Source organism: Triticum aestivum, chromosome 7D (assembly GCF_018294505.1).
Source record: "Triticum aestivum cultivar Chinese Spring chromosome 7D, IWGSC CS RefSeq v2.1, whole genome shotgun sequence".
In the NCBI taxonomy this organism is placed as follows: Eukaryota; Viridiplantae; Streptophyta; class Magnoliopsida; order Poales; family Poaceae; genus Triticum; species Triticum aestivum.
Genome location: NC_057814.1, coordinates 602021668 through 602046882, shown reverse-complemented (window position 1 = coordinate 602046882; position 25215 = coordinate 602021668). Strand labels below are relative to the sequence as shown.

The following is a 25215-nucleotide window of genomic DNA, read 5'->3' as shown; positions in this document are numbered from 1 at the left end:
ACATTTTTTCAAAACTGCATGAAGAGGAAAATTCACTGTGTTAATGTTTTTCAAATGCATGGTGAACATTTTGTTTGAAGATTAAGTAAATGAATTTTCGAATCATATATATTTAGAACATTTAGAAAATATAAACAAAGGTAAAAAAAGATAAAATTAACAAACAAAGAAGCGAAGAAGAAAGAACAAACGGTCACCCCTTAGGCTACTATTGATCCGGTCCAATAGTAGCGATGTGAGGCGCCGACTAAGGTGAGACCTCCTTCTACCTTGCTGCGGGCGAGGCAGAGCTTTGCCTCACGCTTCAACCGTCACAAAATCCATCAGATGATCAACCAATGAGAGATCAACCAATGAAATATTAAAAAAATGAAGGGGCAACAAGGTAAGGCCCAGAAATGAAAATAGACATAAACCCTAGAGATCACGATTTTAGTCACCTCGGCGTTGTAGGGTGTTGCGAGGCCTCTTATTGGATGCTTGTAGGCAAAAAATGACTGAAGTTTTGCACAGTTCAAGAATAATGGGCCGGCCCGTACTGGCGATGCATGGTTAGGGGTGTGGTGTGCACCTTTGAAAAGTTTCCTTTCATTTGATTTTCTTTTTATGGTTTTATATCATTTTTCTTCCATAAGAACTACTCCCTCCGTTCCTAAATACTTGTCTTTCTAGGCATTTCAAATGAATATCACATACGGATGTATGTAGACATATTTTAGAGTGTAGATTCACTCATTTTACTCCGTATGTAGTCACTTGTTGAAATGCCTAGAAAGACAAGCATTTAGGAACGGAGGGAGTATTTCTTAAATTTTCATAGAATTTGAAAATATATAAGAACAAACTAAAATGTATATACATTTTCAAAATTTATCAGCTGTTAAAAAATGCTCACCATATATTACCAAAAAGTTCAACATGTAATTAAAAAAACTTCAATGTGTAGTATAAAAAGTGTTCAATTTGCATTTAACAGATGTTCACTATATATAGTTATATACAACAGAAATGACACCATGCATTAAAAAATGGTCACCGTATATAAAAAAATGTTCAACATACATAAAAATGTTTAATACATATTTAAAAGATGTCCTCTGTATAGGCAAATTACGAAAACATACAAAAATAAAAAATAAAAACATTATGAGGAAACCAAAACCTGAGGGAAATCAAGAAAGAAAGAAATAATAAAAAACATCTAAATCAGAAAAATAGAATAAAACAAAAAATGAGAAAAGGGAAAAGTAAAACTGAAATATAAATTGAAGATAAAGAATTAAACAACTGAAAACTGGACAAACCAGAATAAACAAACAAAAAAGCAGTTTTTCTAGAAACAACAAAAAACAGTTAAACCGCTCGGAATTAAACGAACATCTACTTGGGCTAGCCCGGCACGGAGCGCGCGTCAGGCGTCACGCCAAATATTTGACGCGTGTAGGCATTAACTAGAGTTTGTCGGGTGTCGCATCAGCTCCTTGGGGCGTCGCCAACCTGGGCACACCAGGTACGGAAAATCCGCCCCTGCATCAACCCAACAAGATTAACAAATATTCCATTGGCCTCCTCCTTTTCTTTTTGAGAAGTTAATTTTATTAATATAAGATGAACCAAAAGGTTGGGAAAAACTACACGACCCTTGATGAGAAGCTAAAGGTGGGAAAAAATGACTGACAAAAAGAATAACACCAAGCTTTGAAAATATGGTTTTTTTTCAGTCCTTCAACTGATGGTAAATGAGCCGAAGAAATGTTTCCAGTATGTCAACCATCTTGGGTTTGGTTTGAGCTGTATTGCTGCTATGACCTTTTTACTATTTTGTTATGAACCTATGCGGATACAAAGTCGCCCTGGCCGCTCCCTAGTAAAAGCCACCGTACTATTACGCCGACCATCTTAATTCTTAACAATCAGCCCGAGACGGAGTCACCGCAACACTATGTGCCTCATTCACATACGCATCCGGCCACCATCAACTGTACGTCGTCTACCTCAACTTAGACTTAGTGTTCACGGAGTCGCAATGTCTATAGCTTGCCCAATTGTGGTTTTCGTTCGAGGAGTCATCGTCCGGCGGTGCCTGATTACTGTTCGACGGAATGCCACCTCCAAGATTGACGGTGGCCACCTATGAGGCGGTGACGAACATGATCAACAACGCGGCGCCCATGAGAAATGGACAAGTCGAGGAGACGAATCGCCGCAGTCGAGCAAAATATGCCACCGGATACCTAGTAGATGGAGCCGGACGGGGACGATGCGGATGAATTGTTGTGTGACGCCTAGTTGGGCATGAGTGTTTGATCCATTGCAAGGCACACACATAGCAAAAAGGGCTCGGTGTGTTGGGAAAACATGCATGATTTCTATCATGAGCAAAAAGAACCACGGACCCTACAAAAAAGAAGTGACCCACAATCGCAATTCCAAGTCATTAGGCTATTGATGGTACACCATTCAACATGAGGTCAAATAAGTATTGCAGCGCGTATACACAAACACAAAACCAGTGGCCAAGTGATGCGTCACTCCTAGAGCTCGTAAGTTTCCCTTTGTGTTGCTCTATGTGCTTGGTCATTGGATTTATTTGCTCTTTGTTGCGACTTGTTGGTCATGTCATCGTCTTACTTTGCTGGCCAGATTGGGCATGCGCCTTGTACTGCCAGACCGAGGGCAAACCATTCACATTGATTCATTGTTGCTTAATGGTTGAATAAACAAAGCAAGTGGGCAAGCATTGCCCATTCTGCCAATATCACTGATGGAAAACCTGATGACAATGTTGTTGATCCAACCGTGGGAGGGCTTTGCACTGGCCACCCATTTAGCTAGGTCGAGGAGAAGGGGGGGGTGAGAGATCGACAAGAAGAAGCTAGAAGTGGCGGTGGCCAAGATGTTGGACTAGTTCGAGGACATCATGGCAAAGGAGGAGGCATGTGCCAAACCGTAGTATGATGAACAAAGAAAAGAAGGTGGAGAGGTTTGACATGTCCATGGAAATGCAAAACAATAATTTTAAGCTCGAGGAGAGGAATATTGTTATCAAGGGTGTTTCCTAGGAGCAAACGTGGCAACGAACTTGGATCCCAATGCGGTGAAGTTGTTCAGGACATTCCGTGCTACCATGTAAAAACGATTTGTCTCCTCCAATCCAATTCGTAGCAGGAGGCCCGACCCCCGCGTCACCTCCCTGGCAGATCGGGGGAGACAACCCTAGTCGCCGCAGCTTTTTCCCCCTCATCTTCTCGTCCTGCCGCCGCCGGAGGGCTCATCCCAGCGAAGCTCGGGCTGGCCCAAGGAAGGTGGCAGCTGGGCAGCTTTGGGCGCGAGGCGCCGACCTGCAGCGAGGTGTCCTTCAGATCTACGCAGCGACGCGGTGGAGGCATGGAGCTGCGGGTGGCGGTGCTGCGGCGTGGGCTCCGTGCCAGGAAGCTGGGGCGGCGGCCCTAGGGGCTCTCGACGATGGTGCCGCCGCTACGGCTGCGGGGGCAGCATGGTGGCCGCCCGTGGTGCCTGCTCGCGGCGGGTCGGGGCGTCCCCTGCTCAGATCTGGTCCGGCAAGGCTGGTGGTGGCCTGGGCGCTCGCCGGCGGCCCTGCTCGTCCGGCGTGATGTTGGGACGTCGTCGGTGCTGCGGGCGTGGTGGATCTGGAGGTGGTTCAGATCGATGGCTGGCGGTGTTGCTGGGGGCGCGGGCGGTGGGCGGCCTCTGGCCTGGAGCGGCCGGATCCGGAATTTGGCGGCCGGAGGCCCGGAGGTGGGTCGGCTGGCGACTGTCTGCAATCAGGTTGCGTGGTGGCTCCTTGTCGGGATGGTGGTCCGTGGTGGCATGGTCGGGGCATGGCCTTCGGGTTGCTCTGGCTTGCGCGTTGGCGGCGCTTCGGCTGGTTCTTGGGCGGTGTAGCAGGTGGCGTCTGCTGCTCCGGTTTGGTGATGGTGTGTTGAAGACGCCGTCTCCGGCATAGGTGCTCGGCTCCCTGACGAAAGTCATGCTCGACTTCGGTCTGGGCTGGTGGCGAATGATGCCTTCTGGCGTGATTTTTGCCTTGTTGGAGGTGCCATCGAGGGGATCTGACACCTCTCCCTGATTCGAGTTCTTGTCTCCCGGTGAAAACCATGTGTAATGGTGGCGCCATTGGCGTCATTACTTTGTTGGAAGCATTGCCTTGGAGTCAAGTCGGATGCCGGGAGCACTTGGTAGTGGTGGTGCGGTGGATCTAAAGCGGGCAGCGGATTGGTATGCTTGGAGCCGTTGGTGGTGCATCCGTCTGGGGCCGGTCGTTGGTCGGCAGGAGTGTGGCAGGAGCTCCCCTCGGTGGCATGTCCATCGGAGGCGATGGTGATGGCACTTGGAGCACACACGACATGCTTGCAGCGCCATGCGAGTCAGGTTGGGCGCCCTCTCTAGGATCGGAGAGGCACATGTTCGCTCCTGTTTCGTCGGACATGTCGTTTCTCTCCGGCGGCGGTGATGTCGCCTTACATGCTCATGGCGGTCTTTTTTGGCCTTTAGGCGTTTCCTGTATGTCCTATTGTGCTCGAGCCTAGGTGTGGTGTACTCTTTGCAAAGGTTTTAGCTCGGTTTCTCTTAATTAACCGAGCATCCGTTTCTTTACCGCTTCTTCTAATCAATCGAAATACGCAGCTCTCCTGCGTCCATTTCAAAAAAAAAAGAGGGTGAAAAGGAGCTCAAAAATTAAGGATTGACGCTGACAGAGACAATTGAACTTGGGACTTTTCGAGATCTATATGGATGTAAAAGACTAGCTGAACATTCGGTGTCTATAATACTAGTTGCATTTTTTGCAACTATTTAAATCTATGGTTATTGCTATTAATCTAGATAAAAGAAAAATCAAAAGAAGGAGCCCAGACAAGGGTGGACATTTGGCGATCACGATTGGATGCCTCTATCCGGTAGAACGTGTGTACGCACATTTGATGGGGGAATTACACTTCGGTTCCTGGTTGTATATACACCCTATATGGAGATTTTTTTTAATAATTAAACAAAAAGTCAAGATAGTCGAGAAGTTTTTCTAGAATAAACTTAGACTTAGTTTCGCACCTGTATACAAATTTCCATGAAAAGAAACCCAACGTTGACTTCACAGCGAAAAAGACAAAATTTATTTGCTATTACAGGTCACTATTCACACTATTTTGGTCAACATTTTGTCTTTTTTGAAAAGAAGTCAAAGGAGGATTTTCTTTTTGTGAAATTTTTCTAACAAGTACTACAATGTAAGGTCAAGTTATTTAAAAAATATTTACAGAATTTTTTGACTTTGCGTTGAATTGTTAAAACAAAAATTCCATATAGGTTGTATATGTCCCCATAGACCAAAAGTTCCCCTCCCATTTGATGGTGCATTTGATGAGAGATAGCCTTACCCACCGATACACATCAGATGCAAAACAGAAAATGCATAGGACTTCACATTGTGTACGAACGGTGGAGACAACCGTGTGCACCCTCTCTCTAATCTCTATACATTCCTTTCTGCAGAGTACTTGTCTTTGTACATTCTCCCGTCCTTCTCCTTAATTACATCTTAGATATGGATTATATACCCGTACGGCCGTAGGCGTATGTTAAATCAGCAAAATAAAAATCTCACTTACATTATTGAATATTCGATACGTGAAAAGTATAGTATATCCTCCCGCAAAAAATTTATTACCTCCCGCAAAAAAAAAGTATAGTGTATGAGCTCGGAAAATCAAACGGAAATGGCACCAGCCGCAGGTACGTAGCCAGGTAGGCTGATAAGATATTCACTGCCGCGACTTGAACCACACGCGACCGCTCGCTTTATATTCGCCTCCAACAACCCGCGCCATTTCCTCCCCATATTCTGCACACGATATAAACCTCCCAAAAACCTTGAGCCAAAACCCTCGCCCCAAAACCGATCACCCATGGCGGCGGCGTCGGCAGCTGCTGCGGCGTGCCGCAGGGCCGTCTCCAGCACCCTCCGCGGCCCGCCGATAGAGAGCCTGGCCGCGACGGCCGCGCGCGCCGCCGCCCCCACCGGCGACCAGTTCGTGGACCTCCTCGACGCCAACTTCAACAGGCCGGCCCCGCCGCCGCCCCCCAAGACGCGCACGGAGAACAACTCCCCGACGTTCGCCACCTCGGGCGACCCCTGCCTCGACTTCTTCTTCCACGTTGTCCCGGGCACCCCGGCCGGCACCGTGTCATCGCTCCTCGCCAACGCCTGGGCCGCCGAGCCGACCACCGCGCTCCGCCTCGCCTGCAACCTCCGCGGCGTGCGCGGCACCGGCAAGGCCGACCGCGAGGGGTTCTACGCCGCCGCGCTCTGGATGCACGGCTCCCACCCCGCCACGCTCGCCCTCAACGCGCGCCCCGTCGCCGAGTTCGGCTACCTCAAGGACCTCCCCGAGATCCTCCACCGCATCATCCACGGCGGCGTCTCCACCAGGAAGCCGGGGAAGCAGGCCCGCCTCGCCGCCGAGGGAGGAGGGCTCGTCGCCCGCGCGCACGCCATCCCCGCCTACGCTCGCTTCGCCCGTTTCCGATCTCGTACGCGTACGCCGCGCCCCGGCCGGAGGATTGAGGTGTCGGGGCTCGCGCGCCGCAACAAGAAGCGCACGAGGAGGGCGCGCATTGCTGCCAGCCAGAGGCGTGATCTGGAGGAGGCCGCCCAGGCCGCCGTCGCGCGCAGGAAGAAGCGCACGGACGCCGCGGCGACGGCCGTCCAGAGGTACACCCGCGACCAGAACTACCGCCTCCTGCACGACATGACGGCGGAGGTGTTCGCCGACCTTCTCGCCGAGGACCTGAAGAAGCTCGCGGCAGGCAACATGGATCTCTCGCTGGCCGGGAAGTGGTGCCCGTCAGTCGACAGCTGCTACGACCGCTCCACGCTCATCTGCGAGGCCATCGCGCGCCGCCTCTTCCCCAAGGGCTCGGCCCGCGATCTTCCCGAGGACTTGCCGGACGCGCACTACGCCTACCGCGTGCGCGAGCGCCTCCGCAAGGAGGCCTACGTGCCGCTCCGCCATGCCCTGAAGCTCCCCGAGATCTTCATCTCGGCGGGCGAGTGGGCGAAAGTGGTGTACACGCGCGTGTCCTCCGTCGCCATGAAGAACTACAAGGAGCACTTCGTCTACTACGACCAAGCGCGCTTCGCCCGCTACCTGGCCGACGTCGAGGCCGGCAAAGTGAAGATAGCGGCGGGCGCGCTGCTGCCGCACGAGATCCTGACGTCCGCCTACTTCGACCCCGAGGTCGCCAACCTGCAGTGGAAGCGCACGGTGGACGACCTGCTGGCGCTGGGCAAGCTCAACAACTGCCTCGCCGTGTGCGACGTGTCTGGCAGCATGTCCGGCCTCCCAATGGACGTCTGCGTCTCGCTGGGCCTCCTCCTCTCGGAGCTCTGCGACGAGCCGTGGCGCCACCGCGTCATCACATTCAGCATGCGGCCGCAGCTGCACCACGTCGTCGGCGACACCCTCTGGGAGAAGGCCCAGTTCGTCCAGCGCATGGAGTGGGCCATGAACACCGACTTCCAGGCCGTGTTCGACCAGCTCCTCCACGTGGCCGTCGCGGGCAAGCTGCCCCCCGAGAGCATGGTGAAGAAGGTGTTCGTGTTCAGCGACATGGAGTTCGACCAGGCGTCGGCCAGGCCGTGGGAGACGGACTACGAGGCCATCACGAGGAAGTACACCGAGGCCGGGTACGCCGACGCCATACCGCAGATCGTCTTCTGGAACCTGCGCGACTCGAGGTCCGTGCCGGTCACGTCGGAGCAGAAGGGGGTGGTGCTCGTCAGCGGCTTCTCCCAGAACATGCTCAAGCTCTTCCTCGGCCCAGAGGAAGAAGAACAGAAGGTAGAAGAAGAAGAAGAACTACAAAAGGGAGATGGGAATTCGAAAGAAGAAGAAGAACAAGAATTGAAGAAAGGAAAAGAAGTCGCCATGACGCCGAGGTCCGTCATGGAGAAGGCCATCGCCGGGCCGCTGTACGATAAGCTCGTCGTCTTCGACTGATCGACTACAAGCCCCGGCCGTGCTCTCTGAATAATCAATCGGGTGTGGTAGTTTTTGTTTTCTTCAGCGTATTTCCTGCTCTCTGAACAATTTGCGTCGATTTTGCTTTCAAACCTAGCTAGTTTGTTATCGAATAAATCCTGTTATCGAATAAATCCTATGTCATGTCTCATGGACAGGCGTTTGGAAATGGACACGAATCTCGTAATAATTCCATCATTTCGCTGAAATTTTGCTGTGCTCTCTGTCTCTGGTGTGGTCTGAGCAATTTCGTAATTTCTACCACAGATTGATGATTTTGACATGATTCTTGTCTGGATCCAAACTACTCCCTCCGTTCCTAAATATAAGTTTTTTTTAAGAGTTTCTACTATTCTGGAACAGCTCCGAAGCTCTGGTCCAAACCTGTAGGCCGCTCGTGTTGGGACGAAAGAATTCCGGGCGAAAGCTTAGACCTGACTATGTTGGTGCTGTCGACGGCAGCGCTTTCGTGCGTCGTTTCCCTCTTTGCAGGCATCGTCATGGAACTCATGTTCCTCTACAAGGAGCCTAGGCTCTCCGGGTGAAAATCCAACCTCTAGATATTTCCAGGAGCTGGCGATGGTGACGTCTTCATCGTTTTACCCCACTAAATAACCCGTTGCGCCCATGACGCAAAGGCCGAGATCAAGCCAATTATTGAAAGAGTGTGCATCAAAATATGTAGACACAGAAGGAAACATATGAAAATAAAGTACGGATTGATGATAGTCATACGGACATGATTGTCATATTTTTTTACATAAAATCCAGAATGATACCAAATGTAAAAGTCTCGATAGGTACTTGTAGTAATACCAAGTTACATAGCAAAGGACTACTGTGATATGCTTAGATTGGATAGACAATCATGCAAAGGCCCTTAGACGTGCATTTGAAGGCGAAAGCATACGCACACCCTTTCTTCATGTTTGCCTTATGGAAGAAGCTGCTCCAGTTCTTTGTGAGTGTAGCCCTGTTGTCGACGCCCTTGATAAAGCGGGCCATGACACTTGTGGTCCCGTCTCCTATACTGATTGGTTGCTCATCATGAACAGCATCCATGTGCAGAAGAGGCTTTTCTTAGAAAAGTGTGTGCTGAAGTACTGCAAATGAGGATAAAGGCTATTCAGTATATGGTTTGTCGGCATGTTCTTGTAGGAAACCAAGAATGCATTTGTTTAAGATTACCATTCTTTTGCCGTCAGTAGCAAATGTTTCTGTCATGTGGCATACGTAGTAATGGTAAGGTGTTTTCTTGTCTTTGATGATATTTCGCAGAGTGCAAACATTTTTGCTATACAACTTAAATGTATTTCCCCACACATAGTGGGCAGCGAACTCATCTAAGTACCACTCACCGGGCTTGCCCGCCAATTTACACAGAACTATAGTATTTAGTATTTGTCGGAGGAGTTGCTGCAAACAGGAAAGTAATAAGAGTTTTTACCACGAGTAACGTATTTTCCAGCTTTCAAATGGAATTTTTCCCTTTGAACTTTGGGACTTACCCGGCCTTGAGTGGGCGATGAATATATTCTAGGGGCTGCTTGTGCTTGCGGCAGGGCGGCGGTTCTATAAATGACAACTAAGAGCGGTATTAAGCTGGGTTGGAATGATGTGAATTATCTATAATTGAAATAACACAGTTACGATATAACTATTGGCATGAGCCTCAGTCATATGGTTGATGCCAACATCATTGGTACCGTCGAGTTCCTCCTGTTTGACTGGGAGCATCCGCAAACAAGCAGTAAGATTATGAAGTTTATCTAATTGTGTGTGGTTTTATCTAGGAGTTCTGGCAACGTTTGATGGTTTCAGATTCTCTATGTAATTTTTAATATGTTTGGGATGTTGTGTACTTCTGATGTACTTTTATAATAGATCTGATTGTTTTGGTAAAGAAAGTTCATATGGGTAGGAACTCCCTCGATCAATTGAGCGGTACAATTTTGACTGGATCGTCACACTTCTTTCCGTGAAAAACAAACTCCCTGAGAATATAGAACCTCAAAATGAGTTTGCTTGGTGACGCCCGCTGTTTAAGGGTGGACGCGTTGTGGGCCACAATGTTACGCATGTCGGGTGTGTGGGCTTCGGTGTGTGCAAACCTAGCCAAATGGACCGGCCCGACCCAGCACGGCCCAGCCTGGGTTAAAAGGGCCATGCACGGCACGATCCGTTCAGGCACACTAAGTCTTGGCTTCTCTAAAAAAAGTACTCGGGTCGTGCCTGAGGGAATCCTGGATTAAGGGGTCCTCGGCGTCCGGGCTATGTGACGTGGGCCGGAGTAATGGGACATGAAGATACAAGATAGAGCACTTCTTCCCGTGTCCAGATGGGACTCTCCTTTGCGTCGAAGGCAAGCTTGGCGTTGTACAACCCTAGGTCCCTCCAGTGTCTATATAAACCGGAGGGTTTAGTCCGTAGAGGACAATCATAATCATATAGGCTAGACATCTAGGGTTTAGGCACTACGATCTCGAGGTAGATCAACTCTTGCAAACCGCATATTCATCCAAGATAATCAAGCAGGAAGTAGGGTATTACCTCCATCAAGAGGGCCCGAACCTGGGTAAACATCGTGTCCCTGTCTCCTGTAACCTTCGATCCTCAGACGCACAGTTCGGGACCCCCTACCCGAGATCTGCCGGTTTTGACACCGACATTGGTGCTTTCATTGAGAGTTCCACTGTACCGTCAATAGATGGCTCGATGGCTCCATCGTTCATCTACAACAATGCTGCCCTAAGGGAGGTCTTCCTCCCCGGTCAGTTCTTTGTGTTCGGCGGCTTCGCACTGCAGGCCGACTCGCTTGGCCATCTAGAGCAGATCGACAGCTACGCCCCAGGTCACCAGATTAGTTTTGGAAATCTGGATTATGTCGTCGATATCCGAGGAGATTTGATCTTCCAAGGGTTCGCGACCCCAACCTTCGCTCATGCCTTAAATCCGGAGCGCATCACCAGGTCCGAAGACAGGATTCCCGAGCCCGCCGGACTCTCTGCGGCTATTAAGCCTAGTACGGGAGAGCCGGAGGAAGTAGTGTCACCGGCAATCATCATGAAGCCGGACCCTTCTCCGAACACTAGCTCCGAACCCTTAGAGTTAGCATCGTGTGAGCTCGGCCAAAGAGTTCCCTTCCCGCCGTACTCCACGGACTCTCTTCTCCCTGGCCAAACCTCGCCTTTAACCGAGGCTCTGGACTTAATGCGACCCCTCGTCATTACAAAGAGGAAACGTCCGAACTACGCCCAGCCCGGACTAGGGGCTGAGAACGGGGAATTTTACGCCCCACCCACCACCCACTTCATAGTCACTGCCGAGGACTTAACCGACATGCTCGATTACGGCTCCGAAGACATCGACGGTATGGACGATGATGCCGGAGAAGAGCAGGCCCATAACCCGCCGTTTACCGGACGCTGGACGGCCAGCTCTTCATATGACGTATATATGGTGGATACACCCAAACAAGGTAACGGAGATAACGAGAAAAACCCAGTTGAGGATAAACCTCCTGAGACACAACCAAATCGCCGACGTCAGTGGCGCCGCTCTAAATCACGCCGTGGAAAAGACAGCAATACCGGCACCGGAGACAACTATACTGCGGATGACGCCGAAAACCAAGAAGACCCCGTCAAGCCAACCTCCGAACAGGACGATCGGGAAGATGGGCAAATTGGCCCTGATGAACAAGCAGTAAAGGAAGGCTCGGAGGATAGTAATTATCTTCCTCTCTCCGAGGATGAGGTGAGCCTCGGCGACGAAGACTTTATCGTGCCTGAGGAACCCCTTGAGCAGGAGCGCTTCGAGCGCCGGCTAATAGCCACTGCAAGGAGCCTGAAAAAGAAGCAACAGCAGCTTCAAGCTGACCAAAATGTGCTCAACGACAGGTGGACTAATGTCCTGGCAGCCGAGGAATACGGCCTCGGGCGCCCAACCAAGAGTTACCCGAAGCGCAGGCTGCTACCTCAATTTGACGATGAGGCGCTGGAGCCCGTACCATCAACGCATAACGCGGCCGTGACAAAACGGCAACTCAAGCCGAACACTAGCCCATAGTACCTCGCCGTAAAAGCAGAGACACAACAGCTCGGGGGTATACGTACGACCTACGGCAGGACCTGGAAAATAGAGCAGGTCAGACCAGATAGATCTATGGATCGCGGGGGCGTGCCCCGGCGCACGAGGTCGGCTATCTAGCCGGGTGCGACAAGCATAAGCACGTCCGGGCCGAAAACCGCAGACGGACTCCATCCGAGCTGCGTCGTGACTTGGCCCGATATAGAGGCGCCGCACACCCCCTCTGCTTCACTGACGAAGTAATGGAGCACGAATTCCCAAAAGGGTTCAAACCCGTGAATATCGAATCATATGATGGAACAATAGATCCCGCAGTATGGATTGAGGACTTTCTTCTCCATAGTCATATGGCCCGCGGTGATGATCTTCATGCCATCAAATACCTCCCACTAAAGCTCAAGGGACCAGCTCGGCACTGGTTAAACAGCCTGCCAGAAAACTCCATCGGCAGCTGGGAGGACTTGGAAGACGCCTTCCGCGACAACTTCCAGGGCACATACGTCCGACCTTCGGATGCCGGTGACTTAAGTCACATCGTTCAACAGCCCGGAGAGTCGGCCAGGAAATTCTGGACCAGGTTCTTAATTAAAAAGAACCAGATTGTCGACTGTCTGGATGCCGAAGCCCTAGCGGCCTTTAAGCATAGCATTCGCGTCGAATAGCTCGCCCGACACCTTGGCCAAGAAAAGCCGAAGTCCATGGCAGCCCTCACGGCAGTTATGACCCGCTTTTGCTCGGGCGAAGATAGTTGGCTAGCCCGTAGCAGCAACAATGCAAGCGAACCTGGCACTTCTGAAGCCAGAAATAGCAACGGCAAGCCCCAACGCAACAGACACAAGCGTCAGAATAACGGTGACAATACCGATGACACGGCGGTCAACGTCGGATTTAGTGGCTCCAAGTCCGGTCAGCGGAAGAAGCCATTTAAAAGAAGTAATCCAGGCTCATCCAGCTTGGACCGAATCCTCGATCGACCATGCCAGATCCACGGCACCCCCAATAAATCCGCCAATCATACCAACAGAAGCTATTGGGTCTTTAAACATGCCGGTAAGTTAAATACCGAGAATAAGGAGAAGGGTTCGCCAAGTGAGGACGACGACGAGGAGCCCCATCCGCCGAACACAGGGGGACAAAACAAATCCCCCCCCCAAGTCAAAACGGTGAACATGATATACGTTACTCATATCCCCAAGAAGGAGCGCAAACGCGCGCTCAGGGACGTCTATGCGATAGAGCCAGTTGCCCCAAAATTCAATCCATGGTCATCCTGTCCAATCACTTTTGATCGCAGGGACCATCCGACCAGTATCCGTCACGGCGGCTCAGCCGCACTAGTGCTCGACCCAATCATTGATGGATTCCACCTCACGCGAGTCCTCATGGACGGTGGCAGCTGCCTTAACCTGCTCTATCAGGCCACAGTCCGCAAGATGGGCATCGATCCATCCAGGATCAAACCCACAAAAACTACCTCCAAAGGAGTAATACCAGGTGTAGAGGCCTGTTGCACAGGCTCAATCACATTAGAAGTCATCTTCGGGTCGTCGGACAACTTCTGAAGTGAGGACTTGATCTTCGACATCGTCCCCTTCCGCAATGGCTATCACACACTGCTCGGACGAACCGTATTTGCTCGCTTCAATGCGATGCCACACTATGACTATCTCAAACTTAAGATGCCCGGACCACGCGGTGTCATAACAGTCAACGGAAACATGGAACGCTCCCTCTCGGTGTCAGAACCGGTGGATCTCGGGTAGGGGGTCCCGAACTGTGCGTCTAGGATCGATGGTAACAGGAGACGGGGGACACGATGTTTACCCAGGTTCGGGCCCTCTCTATGGAGGTAATACCCTACTTCCTGCTTGATTGATCATGATGAATATGAGTATTACAAGAGTTGATCTACCACGAGATCATAATGGCTAAACCCTAGAAGTCTAGCCTGTATGACTATGGTAATGAATGTGTCCTATCCGGACTACACCCTCCGGTTTATATAGACACCGGGGAGATCTAGGGTTACATAGAGTCGGTTACATAGGAAGGAATCTTCATAGTTGATCGCCAAGCTTGCCTTCCACGCCAAGGAGAGTCCAATCCGGACACGGGTATAGTCTTCGGTCTTCATGTCTTCTCAGCCCATCAGTCCGGCCCAAGGATAACAGGCTGGACGCCCGAGGACCCCTTAGTCCAGGACACCCTCAGTACCCCCTGAACCTGGCTTCAATGACGAGGAGTCCGACGTGCAGATTGTCTTCGGCATTGCAAGGCGGGTTCCCCTTTCCGAACTCCAAGATAGTCTTCAGATGTAATGATTGTATCCAGACCTGTATACACAACTACAGAGGATATAATATTTCACAAGCTCAATCCGCTGATAATTTTTGGTAATATGACATCATGCCTGCTCGGCCATTATTTTTGAGCCGTTAGCCGGCCCACCGTCCCACGTCTCGAGACGTGGTTTTATTGGCATGTCTTATCCAAGCGGAGATCGTGTCTCCCCTTCTTTAGGGGATTCTTGCCAACCCAGACGTGGGTAACCCCACGGTCGCTTGGGTACAACTCCTTGGGAATAGGCAAGTTTTGAGGCCCAGGAAGAGACGTTTGATATTCGTAGCCTTTATATAGGGGTACAGACCCGTCTTTTTCTTTCACGCTTGCTTCTTCCTCGACCCCTGCTACCCCGAGTTCCAACACCCGGGTTTCGGTTGCCTCAAGCCCCAATCATGTCCAGATCCAGCCATCAAGGCTGGTGGGTAGCTTCTTCTGTCACGAAGGGAGATATTGCCAAGCTTCGGTCGGCGAGGTACCTGACCACAGAAATCCATCATCGGCTTCCTGCCGAGGGGCAGGTTATTCCCACCCCCAGATCCGGTGAGAGGGTCGTGTTCGTATCCCACTTCCTCCGTGGGTTAGGTTTACACTTAACCCCTTCGTCCGAGGGCTCATGTTCTATTATGGGCTAGATTTTCACGATCTGGCCCCGGACTCTATTCTTCTTATCTCGGCGTTTATCGTCACGTGCGAAGCCTTCCTCCGAACTCCTCCGCACTTCGGTTTGTGGCTCAAGACTTTTGATGTGAAGCCGCAAGCGATAGAAGGGGAGCAAGCTGAGTGCGGTGGCGCTACCGTGAGCAAGCTTGCTAGCGCTGTTTGGCTGAAAGGATCCTTCGCCAAATCTTCCGATTTATGGCAGCAGGGGTGGTTCTATATCACCGAGCCCCGTGGCTCCAAGTGGGCAGCTGCGCCTGCCTTTCGAACCAGCCCCATAATTCAGCTTGCATCGCGGATTAACAAGGGGCTAGATTGGGGATCAACGAATGATGTGCGAACTCTGCAAAGTCGCATCCGAAGCCTCATTGAGAGGGACATCGACATAGCCAACGTCGTTCAAGTAATGCTAGTTCGTCGGACCCTGCCGTGCCAGTGACGGCCTCTCCGCCTATGGGAGTTCAATCCAGAAGGGCCGCAGACTCTTCAGCACTTCTTCGGCACAACACACGAAGGAATGTGGAGATTATTCTTCGGGAAACGAAGGCAATGGCCGGACACCACCGAAGACGTCGGCCTAGACTGTAACCATCCGGATACCCCGGTAAGTACCCGTTTACCGAATACCTTATAGTCAGATACCCAGTGGCAAGATACCAACAGTATCATCCTTTTTCAGGGCTGGATAAAGAAGGTGGAACGGATTAGGTGTCCGGCTCCCCTTCCCGAAGACTCAGCTACTCCTGTGTTAACAAGGATGCTGGTCTCGGCGCCATACCAGGCACCAGCAGGGGAGGGCGAGAAGACCCAAGATGACCTTGGTTCCGGAGGTAAGTCGGACACTGAGTCCGGAGAAATCGACCTTTCCTCGCCCGAAGACGGAGGCGGAAAAGGACCCAGTATCCCTTCTCCAAGCAGGAGGAAAAGGGCCGCCTCCGAAGATTGGGAGGGGCGGTCTTCCAAGAAGGGCAAGGTGCCACCGTCGAGCGGCTTGGGTTTGGAAAGCGACGCCGTTAAACAGCTCCAACAAGGGAATAAGCCCTCTGCCAAACCGTAAGTGAATCCGGAGTACTTTGATAGCGTCCCGCTCCGTTGCTGTTACCGAAGATATACGTAACACGTTCATGCATTTTTACAGGTCGGCACAGAGTTTTTCTGGGCGATCCTCTTCTTCGGGAAGTCTCCTCCCAGAGATGATGGAGAGCGAAACGCCTCCTCCAACCTCTTCGCCCAATAAGGCGGATGACTCTGAAGTGTCATCGCGGAGGGTCCCTTTAGACCAGGGGAAGAAAGAGGCAGTACCCGAAGGTGGACCTCTGACCATCCGGGACTCCGGGGCTGATGATAACAAAGGCCCCGGACTGTCTGGTTCACAGCCGACAGTGATTTTGGAGACGGGTGAACAGATTCCTTCAAAGGATGATTGTGCTTTTGGAGCAGCTTCCGGAGACCTGGAGACTCCGGATATATTGCGGGACATGTTGCGGAAAGCATCTGTCTCGGGGGAGCAGCGTACCTTGATGGGTACAGTGATTGAGAAGGTTTTGTCCGTGAAAAGCGGATTAAATGAAGCCTTCGTGAGCCTACTGAAGGGCTTCGAGGTTTGTGACATAATGTTTTCAGCTATGTTTCATTTGTGAAGATGCGTCAGTGTATAGGTAGTAGCCCCTGAGACTCGGGTTGTCTTCCCTGAGGAAGCAAACGGAGGATCGAAAAGGATCGCTTGAGGACTAACCTGATAAACTTTGAACACAGGCTGCTTCCCCCTTGGCCACTTCCCGGACTATGGAAATTGCCGAGCTGCAGCAGAGGATTGATGCGGCAGGGGATGATCTTGCATTAATCAATATGCGTCTTGACGAGTCGCAAGGTATGTATTCGGTGCAATCCCCATACATTTTTATGGTATAAGCATGACGCTAAAATCTATATGCTGGAGTATGCATGGCTGCAGATGGTGCTGCCGCCGTTGAAGTTCTTCGAGCGGAGCTGGCCCAGGCCAAGGAGCTGGCCTGGTGTAGTAATGCTGCTGCCGAAAAGGCATCGGCCGAGCTGAAAGCGGAACAAGCTGCACGGCGCCAGGACGAGGAGAAGATATCCATGGTGGCGCTTGAACTGGAAAATGCCACTGGCCGCTGTGAATTTCTGGAGAAGGAGAGTAAAGCCTTAACGGCTGAACTGGACAAGGCCTTACAAGAGGCGAGGGAAGCGCGATCGGAATCCAGAGCAGTCCGTGAGGAGGTTCGGCAGGCTAGGGAGATTGCGGCTGGAAAGCCATTTCTGCTGCAAACTAAGTTCGGTGACCCAACTATGCTCAGCTTAACCAAGTGTGGACTTCTCCAGATGAGTTCTTGGACTTGCCGAAGAGTTCTTCCGATGCGGCGTAGTATTACCAAGCGCGAGATGGGTATGCAACGGAGAAGCTTTTTTGGTCGCAGTTTGGCGCATCAAAGCGCCCTTTGTTGCTCGACGAATAGCTGTCCCAATGGGCCGAACTTCATAGGATATCCGGCGCTACCATGAAGGATGTCATAATCTGGTTGTGGCCAACCGAGCCTGTTCTGAATAGCTATTTCGGTTTGGTGCAGAGGCTTGTTGACGCGGTGCCGCGTATCGACGCTGTGAAGCAGTCAACGTGCATTGAGGGTGCAAGGATGGCTTTTGCCCGAGTCAAGACTTTCTGGGAGAAGATGAAGGCCATCGATGTTGCGACGAAGAGTCCACCCAAAGGCAAGGACCGTCCAACCGGAGCATTATTTTGAAGACATCCTAGAGGCCACCCGCTTGATAGAGGGCCAGTGCTCGAAAGACATAATGTTCGAGTGAGATGTATGGGAATTGTAAAAGACAATTTTATAGTTAATCTATTTTTCTGTTTTGCTCGAAAGCTTGAATTCCACCTGTGCGGCCGTTTTAATATAATCTGAAAGTTTTCCAGTCGTCGGCTTCAGCCCCCTCGTAGGAAGTACGGGGGTGTCCGGAAAAGCATTTAATAAATCTTTATCCAACGTCTTGGTCCATGAAGGAGGTGATAATGCGGCGAACCAGGCAATCGGACTATAGGGCGTTAACACTTTCACTTAGCCATAGGAGTTTTATGGTGGGACTACGACATAGCCCCTGGTATGTATGCGGCGTATGGTGCCTTACATATTTGATCTGAAAAAGATCACTCGTGTGACACGGAGAATCACTAAAGATTCCAAGAAGTCGTCAAGTGGTTGACCAACTCACGCCGCATCATGACAGTCAGTTTTCGGCTTTCTCTACTGAGGTGCTCGTCCGGTTTAGACCAGGGCACAATCGTAGTAGTTCTCCCTTTAGTACCCTAGCCGATAGAGCGGAACGTAGGGTAGCAAGCACAGGAGCCGGGCAACCCAACTATTGACCCAAGACAATGATTCGGAGCTGATGGATATAAGGCCAAACTTGCGACGCTGAAGTATGCTATAGAGCTGTTCGGACTTTTACTGGCAACTCATTTGTTCCCACACTAAGCCCCTGGCAGGTTATGCCAAGATACTTCTGTGAAATAACCGTAGGAGCCATATTTTGTTGGGGAAATAATCCGGATGATTAGTTCGGGTATTGTTTACCGGGAACTAAGCGATATGCCAATGATTACTTATGATATATACATACATACATACATATATATATATATATAAGCCATCCCCCGGGCTATTTGACATGCTCGGGGTTGGAGGCGGAGGAACAGGCATAGTACAGGCTCGAGAAATAGAGAGTGCGATCTACAAAAAGTTATTTTGGACCTCCTGTCGCACGTCTGCGCCGCCAGTCCTTGGTGGGGGGAATCCTTGATGGAAATAGCCCCTTAGGTGAGTGTACGGATCCAGACTCCGATAGAGCCAGTTTTCAGATGTTTATCCTGTTCGTCACCTATTTTTAAAGGATAGAGAAGGAGGAAATAAAGAGAAAATAAATAATAATAATAATAATAATAAAAGTTACTGGAGTGCTTGCAGGCTTGTCCGTATTGTGCTTCCGCCAATGCCCATGGTATCTTGAGTGCACAATGATGTATGTGCGGTACAAACTTTGTAGGTGTACGGAGTGGGCGGCGGAAGCCGGGTTGCCATTTCCGCTCCGGGAGTGGTTGAACCTCGGGCGAAAATTGCTTCTGACCCCCTGTACTTCGTTGGTGAACCTCTCCGTCATCCCTGTCGCCTGGCGGCCTTCTCCCCTTGTGTTCGGCGTTGAGCTTGCCGGCTTGTTTAAAGACCCAGCAGTTTCTGTTAGTATGATTAGCTGGTTTATTGGGGTGGCCGTGAATCTGGCAGGGTCGGTCCAATATCCTGTCTAGGTTGGATGGTTCATCTCGTTTCGGCTTGAATGGCTTCTTCCTTTGGCCGGGCTTGGGATTTCTGAATCCGGCGTTGACCGCTGTGTCACGTGACCTTTCATTATCATTGCGACTGTTGAATTTGATTTGTCGTGGTTTCCGTTGCCGTCTCGAATTTCGGAAGTGCCTGGGTCGCTGGTGTTGTTGCTTCTACGAGCGAGCCAGCTATTTCTCCCGCGCAAAAGCGGGTCATCAGAGCAGTTAGGGCTATCATGGATTTAGGTCCTTCTTGGCCGAGGTGACGTGCAAGCCATTCGTCCCGGACACTGTTTCTGAAAGCCGCAAGGGCTGCCGCGTCCGGACAGTCGACAATTTGGTTCTTTTTGACTAAGAACCGAGTCCAGAGCTTCCTAGCTGACTCTCCGGGCTGCTGGACAATGTGACTTAGGTCATCGGCATCCGGCGGCCGGACATATGTTCCTCGGACATATGTTCCTTGGAGGTCATCCCCACGGGCCATGTGGATGTGGAGGATAAAATCTTCTATCCATACCGCAGGATCGGTTGTTCCGTCGTATGATTCAATATTGACGGGTTTGAATCCTTCGGGGAATTCATGAACCATTACTTCATCAGTGAAGCAAAGCGGGTGTGCGGCGCCTCTATGTTGGGCCACACTGCGACGTAACTCCGAAGGAGTCCCTTTGCGGTTTTCAGCTTGGGAGTGGCTAGGTTTGTCACGTCCGAATAGGTAGCCATCGTCGCGTGTCGAGGCATGCTTGCGCGATCTGTAGATCGGTCTTGCGTATCCTGCTCTATTGTTCGAGTCCCGCTGTAGGTCGTCTGGGCGATCGTGATCCGCGTTATTCTTGCCTTTATGGCGAGGTGGGGCGGTCTGGTGTTCGGCTTGAGTTGCCTCTTTATCCGGACAGAGTTGTCGGTGACCTGCCGCATTGTGTGATGATGGTACGGGCTCTAACGCCCCGTCGTCGGACTGGTATAGCAATCTGTGCTTTGGGTAGCTTTTGGCTAGGCCACTAAGGCCGTATTCTTCGGCGACCAGGACTTTGGTCCATCTGTCGTTGAGTAGGTCTTGGTCAGCTTGAAGCTGCTGCTGCTTCTTTTTCAGGCTCCTTGCAGTAGCTATTAGCCTGCGCTTGAAGCGCTCCTGCTCGAGGGGCTCTTCGGGTACGATGAAGTCTTCGTCGCCGAGGCTTACCACATCTTCGGAGAGCGGGAGGTAGTTGTCGTCCTCCGAATTGTCGCTGGGCAGGGCCTGTTCATTGGGGCTGGCTTGCCCGTTTTCCTGTTCCTCCTGTTCGGATCTTGCTCCAACAGGGTCTTCATTGTTTTCGGCGTCGTCCGGAGTACTATTTTCTCCGGTGCCATCGTTGCTGCGATGTGACTTGGAGCGGTGTTTAGGGCGCCGGTACTTAGACTGTGTCCCAGGAGGTTTATTCTCAACTGGATCTCCTTTGTCATCGTTGCGAGCTTTTTTAGGTGTATCAACCATGTATACGTTGTACGAAGGGGTGGTCGTCCCACGTCCGGTGACTGGCGGGTCTTGGCCTTGCTCCTTGTCGGCATTGTCGTCTATACCGTGAATGTCTTCAGAGCCATAACCAGGCATGTCGGTTGAGTCCTCGACAGTGGCTATGAAGTGGGTGGTGGGTGGGAAGTGAAATTCTCCATTATCATCCTCTAGCTCGAACCGGACATAGTTCGGGCGCGAGTCCTTCGCTAGGGACAGGTTTTTTAATGAATTCGTCACATCGAGTGTTGGAAGATATCTGCGGCGCTGAACTCGAAGATTGATAACCGGTCCAACTCGGTGACCGGGGGTGTGCGTGGTTCGGAACTTATAGCCGGAGACGAGTCCGGAATTCCGTTGACGCTGACAATGCCTGGTGTTGAGTCTGTGTGCAGCTCCAACGCCGTGGACTCCCTGGCTTCGGATGGTGCAATCTGCTCCGGATCTAAGGCCGTAGCAGTTATAGGAACCATCTCCTGAATGAGGTCCGACGACAGATTTAAGTCATGTTCACCAGAGCGAGGGGGAGCGATCGCCGCGGTCTCAAATCCATTGAAGATCAAGTCTCCACGGATATCCGCAACATAGTTCAAGCTTCCAAATCTGACCTGGTGGCTGGGGGCATAGCTATCGATCTGCGCCAGATGGCCAAGCGAGTTGGCCCGCAGTACGAAGCCGCCGAATATAAAAATCTGTCCGGGGAGGAAGGTTTCTCCTTGGACAGCGTCACTATCGACGATTGAAGGGGCCGTCGAACCTTTCGTCGACGGCACAGTGGAACTCTCAATGAAAGCACCAATGTCGGTGTCAGAACCGGCGGATCTTGGGTAGGGGGTCCCAAACTGTGCGTCTAGGATCGATGGTAACAGGAGACGGGGGACACGATGTTTACCCAGGTTCGGGCTCTCTCTATGGAGGTAATACCCTACTTCCTGCTTGATTGATCTTGATGAATATGAGTATTACAAGAGTTGATCTACCACGAGATCGTAATGGCTAAACCCTAGAAGTCTAGCATGTATGACTATGGTAATGAATGTGTCCTATCCGGATTACACCCTCCGGTTTATATAGACACCGGGGGGATCTAGGGTTACATAGAGTCGGTTACATAGGAAGGAATCTTCATAGTTGATCGCCAAGCTTGCCTTCCACGCCAAGGAGAGTCCAATCCGGACACGGGTATAGTCTCCGGTCTTCATGTCTTCTCAGCCCATCAGTCCGGCCCAAGGATAACAGGTCGGACGCCCGAGGACCCCTTAGTCCAGGACTCCCTCACTCCCTTCGTACCGAGGAGCACACCGCGGCCCTGGTAGCGGAAGTACAGGGCGGCCTTATCAAGCAGAACATCAATTCGGCGGCCAAGCCCCTGGACACTATTAAACGAGTCCGGACTACTCTGCAGCATGACAGCCCGGCTCGTTAGGAGTTCGACTAGCAATTCGGCCTCTGTCTCAGTCCCGACCGGATTGCGGCGTACGTACCACGCGTACATAACTACGTACTAAAAATACCATGGGCAAAGACGGATGCATGACTTGATCATGGTCCACAATATGGCTCGACCTCATCTGAGCACTCATACTTTCCCTTTTTTTCTCTATCCTTTTCATGTTTCTTTTCCATGGGCCCCTCACGATGGCTTGATCATCGATCCTTTCGAAGGATAAACATACCAAGGAGGCAAGCAACATAGACGTGTGGCAGAATACCTAGATGATCTTCTTGATGATCACTTTACCTATTTTCAGGAGCGACACGCAGCTTCCCCTTGGTCTCAGCATGTTAAATAGCCCTATTGCTTATCGCATTACCTGTACCAAATACGCTTTGACGTATCAATCAGATCATAATGGAAATAGTTTCCGGCCCAACATACGTGGCACTGGCTTACTCCTTCATTACATTTCACTATGTTTATCGATTGCACTCGTACACATTGGTCCGACTTAAATCGCCAGGGTCTCCATTGCGCTCCATACGTTTGCAACAAGTTCGAACACTTTTTACAGTATAATTCGGCGCCCAGAATATAGCATTATATGCATCGGCTCCGAATCATGTCTTTGGTCAATAGTCGGGTTGCCTGGCTCCTATGCTTGCTACCTTACGTTCCATCTTATCGGCTAGGGTAGTAAAGGGAGAACTACTGCGATTGTGTTTCTGATTCATCCGGATAAACACCTCAGTAGAGAAAGCCGAAAACTGATTGTCATGATGCGGCAAGAGCTGGTCAGCTATTCGGCGGCTAAACATAAATCTCTTGCAATTTTTTCCGCATTATCCGACGGATCGGCCTCCACCCGATCAGGTGTCTACAGCGCCCGTCGGGATAAACAAATACTAACTAGAGGCTGCACCTACACTCCTATTGTCAAACTCCTATGGCTAAGTGAGGGTGATAAAGCCACATAGTCCGATTTCCTGGTTCGATGCACTAAACACCTCCTTCAAGGACCAAACTCTTAGGTCAAGTGTGTTTAGGTTCCAACCCGAACACCCCCATACTACCTACGTGGGGGCAGAAGCCGACGACTGGCCAACTCTCAGATTTAATAAACGGCCGCACAGGAGGAAATATTTTCATAAAACAACAAGCAATATATTACATATAGGCTTTGTTCCATAATACAGGACCGAATAACACGAATACATTCATTCAAAGATAATGTCCTTCACACACTGGCCCTCTACAATGCGGGATCTTTCCAGGACATCATCAAAATACAGATCGGGCGTGCGGTGCTCTTTGCCCATAGGCGGTCCCTCGGTCGCAAGCTTGACAGTGTTCATCTTCGCCCACTGTACCTTGACACGGGCGAAGGCCATCCGCGCACCTTCAATGCAGACCGACCGCTTTATGGCATCAAGCTGAGGGTAGGCATCAATCAGCCGCTTCACGAGCCCGAAGTGGCTGCTGGGTATGGCTTCGGTAGGCCATAGACGGATTATCAAATCCTTCATGGTTAATCCGGCCACGCTATGCAGTTCGGTCAGCTATTTCAGCCGATCCCTAAGGGGCACTAGATGCTCTGGCGCAAGGTATTGTGACCAGAACAGCTTCTCCGTTGAGCTCCCCTCTTCGGCTCGGAAGAACTCCGTAGCATCAGCAACACTGCGAGGCAGATCTGCAAACGCTCCTGGAGAACTCCAAATCCGGGTCAGTAAGAGGTACCTTTCCTTCACAAATTTGCTCTACATAATAAAGGCCTTACCCGCCGCAATCTGCTTGGCCTCCTGGATTTCCTGGAGGGCACCCTGGGCCTCAACCCGGGCCACTTGTGCGCTTTGGCGGGCCTTAGCAAGTTCAGACTCTTGGTCCATAATCTCGCGCTCCAAGGACTCGCATTTCTTTATGGCGTCCTTGAGCTCCTGCTGAACCTCCCCGACCCTTGACTCGTGTTTTTTGCGGGTGGCTTGTTCCTTCTCCGCTTTCTTCTGGGCCTTGGCCAGCGCGTTCTTGAGGGACTCCACCTCGGCCGCAGCTCCTATGAAACATCATAATAACATGATCGACACAAACAATTCATATCATTTTAGATCTGAATAGGCCATTGCATACCTTGCTTGTCCTCTAGTTGTTTTTTGACACGGCCGAGTTCTTCTTCGGCCTGCTCCAGACTCTGCTTCAGCTTGGTGACTTTGGCAGAATGGGAGGTCGCAGCCAGCATCGATGCCTGCTTATTCATATAGACATATATGATTAGTCTGCTGCGAAAATTATTTCATCCTCTGTCCGGCCTTTCTTTTCGAACACCAGAAAGAGTCTCAGGGGCTACTGTCTATACTACGACATTCTTTTTGCATAATTATGTCACATACCTCAAAGCCTGTTAGGAGGCTGGTGCAGGCTTCGGTCAGTCCGCTCTTAGCAGACTGAACCCTCTCAACCACCGTACCCATAAGGATACGGTGTTCTTCTACAATGGAAGCACCTTGAAGCGCTTCCAGTAGAGTATCCGGTGCCTCTGGATAGACAAAAGTAACCGGCAGAATAGGTGCACCTGCTTCTTTCAAACGAGGCTGCTTACCTGATTCCGGAGCCGTATGGGCCTCCGGAATAGTATTCGGCTGGGGGCCGAATTGGGTATGGCCCCCATCGCCAGTTTCCAGGGGGGTCTGCTCCCCCATGTGTCCGGGGCCGAGGTATTGCTACCTCTTGAGCACTGCATTGGTTTTCCCTTGAAGAGGAAAGGGTGATGCAGCAAAGTAGCGTAAGTATTTCCCTCAGTTTTTGAGAACCAAGGTATCAA

General features: G+C 50.9%; 1 protein-coding gene across 1 annotated transcript; it reads left to right on the top strand.

Moving 5' to 3' along the window:
• Positions 1-5869: 5869 nt before the first annotated feature.
• Positions 5870-8227, top strand: LOC123167788 (uncharacterized). The gene has a single exon (XM_044585651.1). The coding sequence runs from the start codon at positions 5925-5927 to the stop codon at positions 8016-8018; it is 2094 nt and encodes a 697-aa protein (XP_044441586.1). The 5' UTR covers positions 5870-5924; the 3' UTR covers positions 8019-8227.
• Positions 8228-25215: the final 16988 nt, after the last annotated feature.

Excerpts from the sequence above, each read along its gene's own strand:
- LOC123167788 (XM_044585651.1), top strand. The coding sequence starts at position 5,925 with ATGGCGGCGGCGTCGGCAGCTGCTGCGGCGTGCCGCAGGGCCGTCTCC.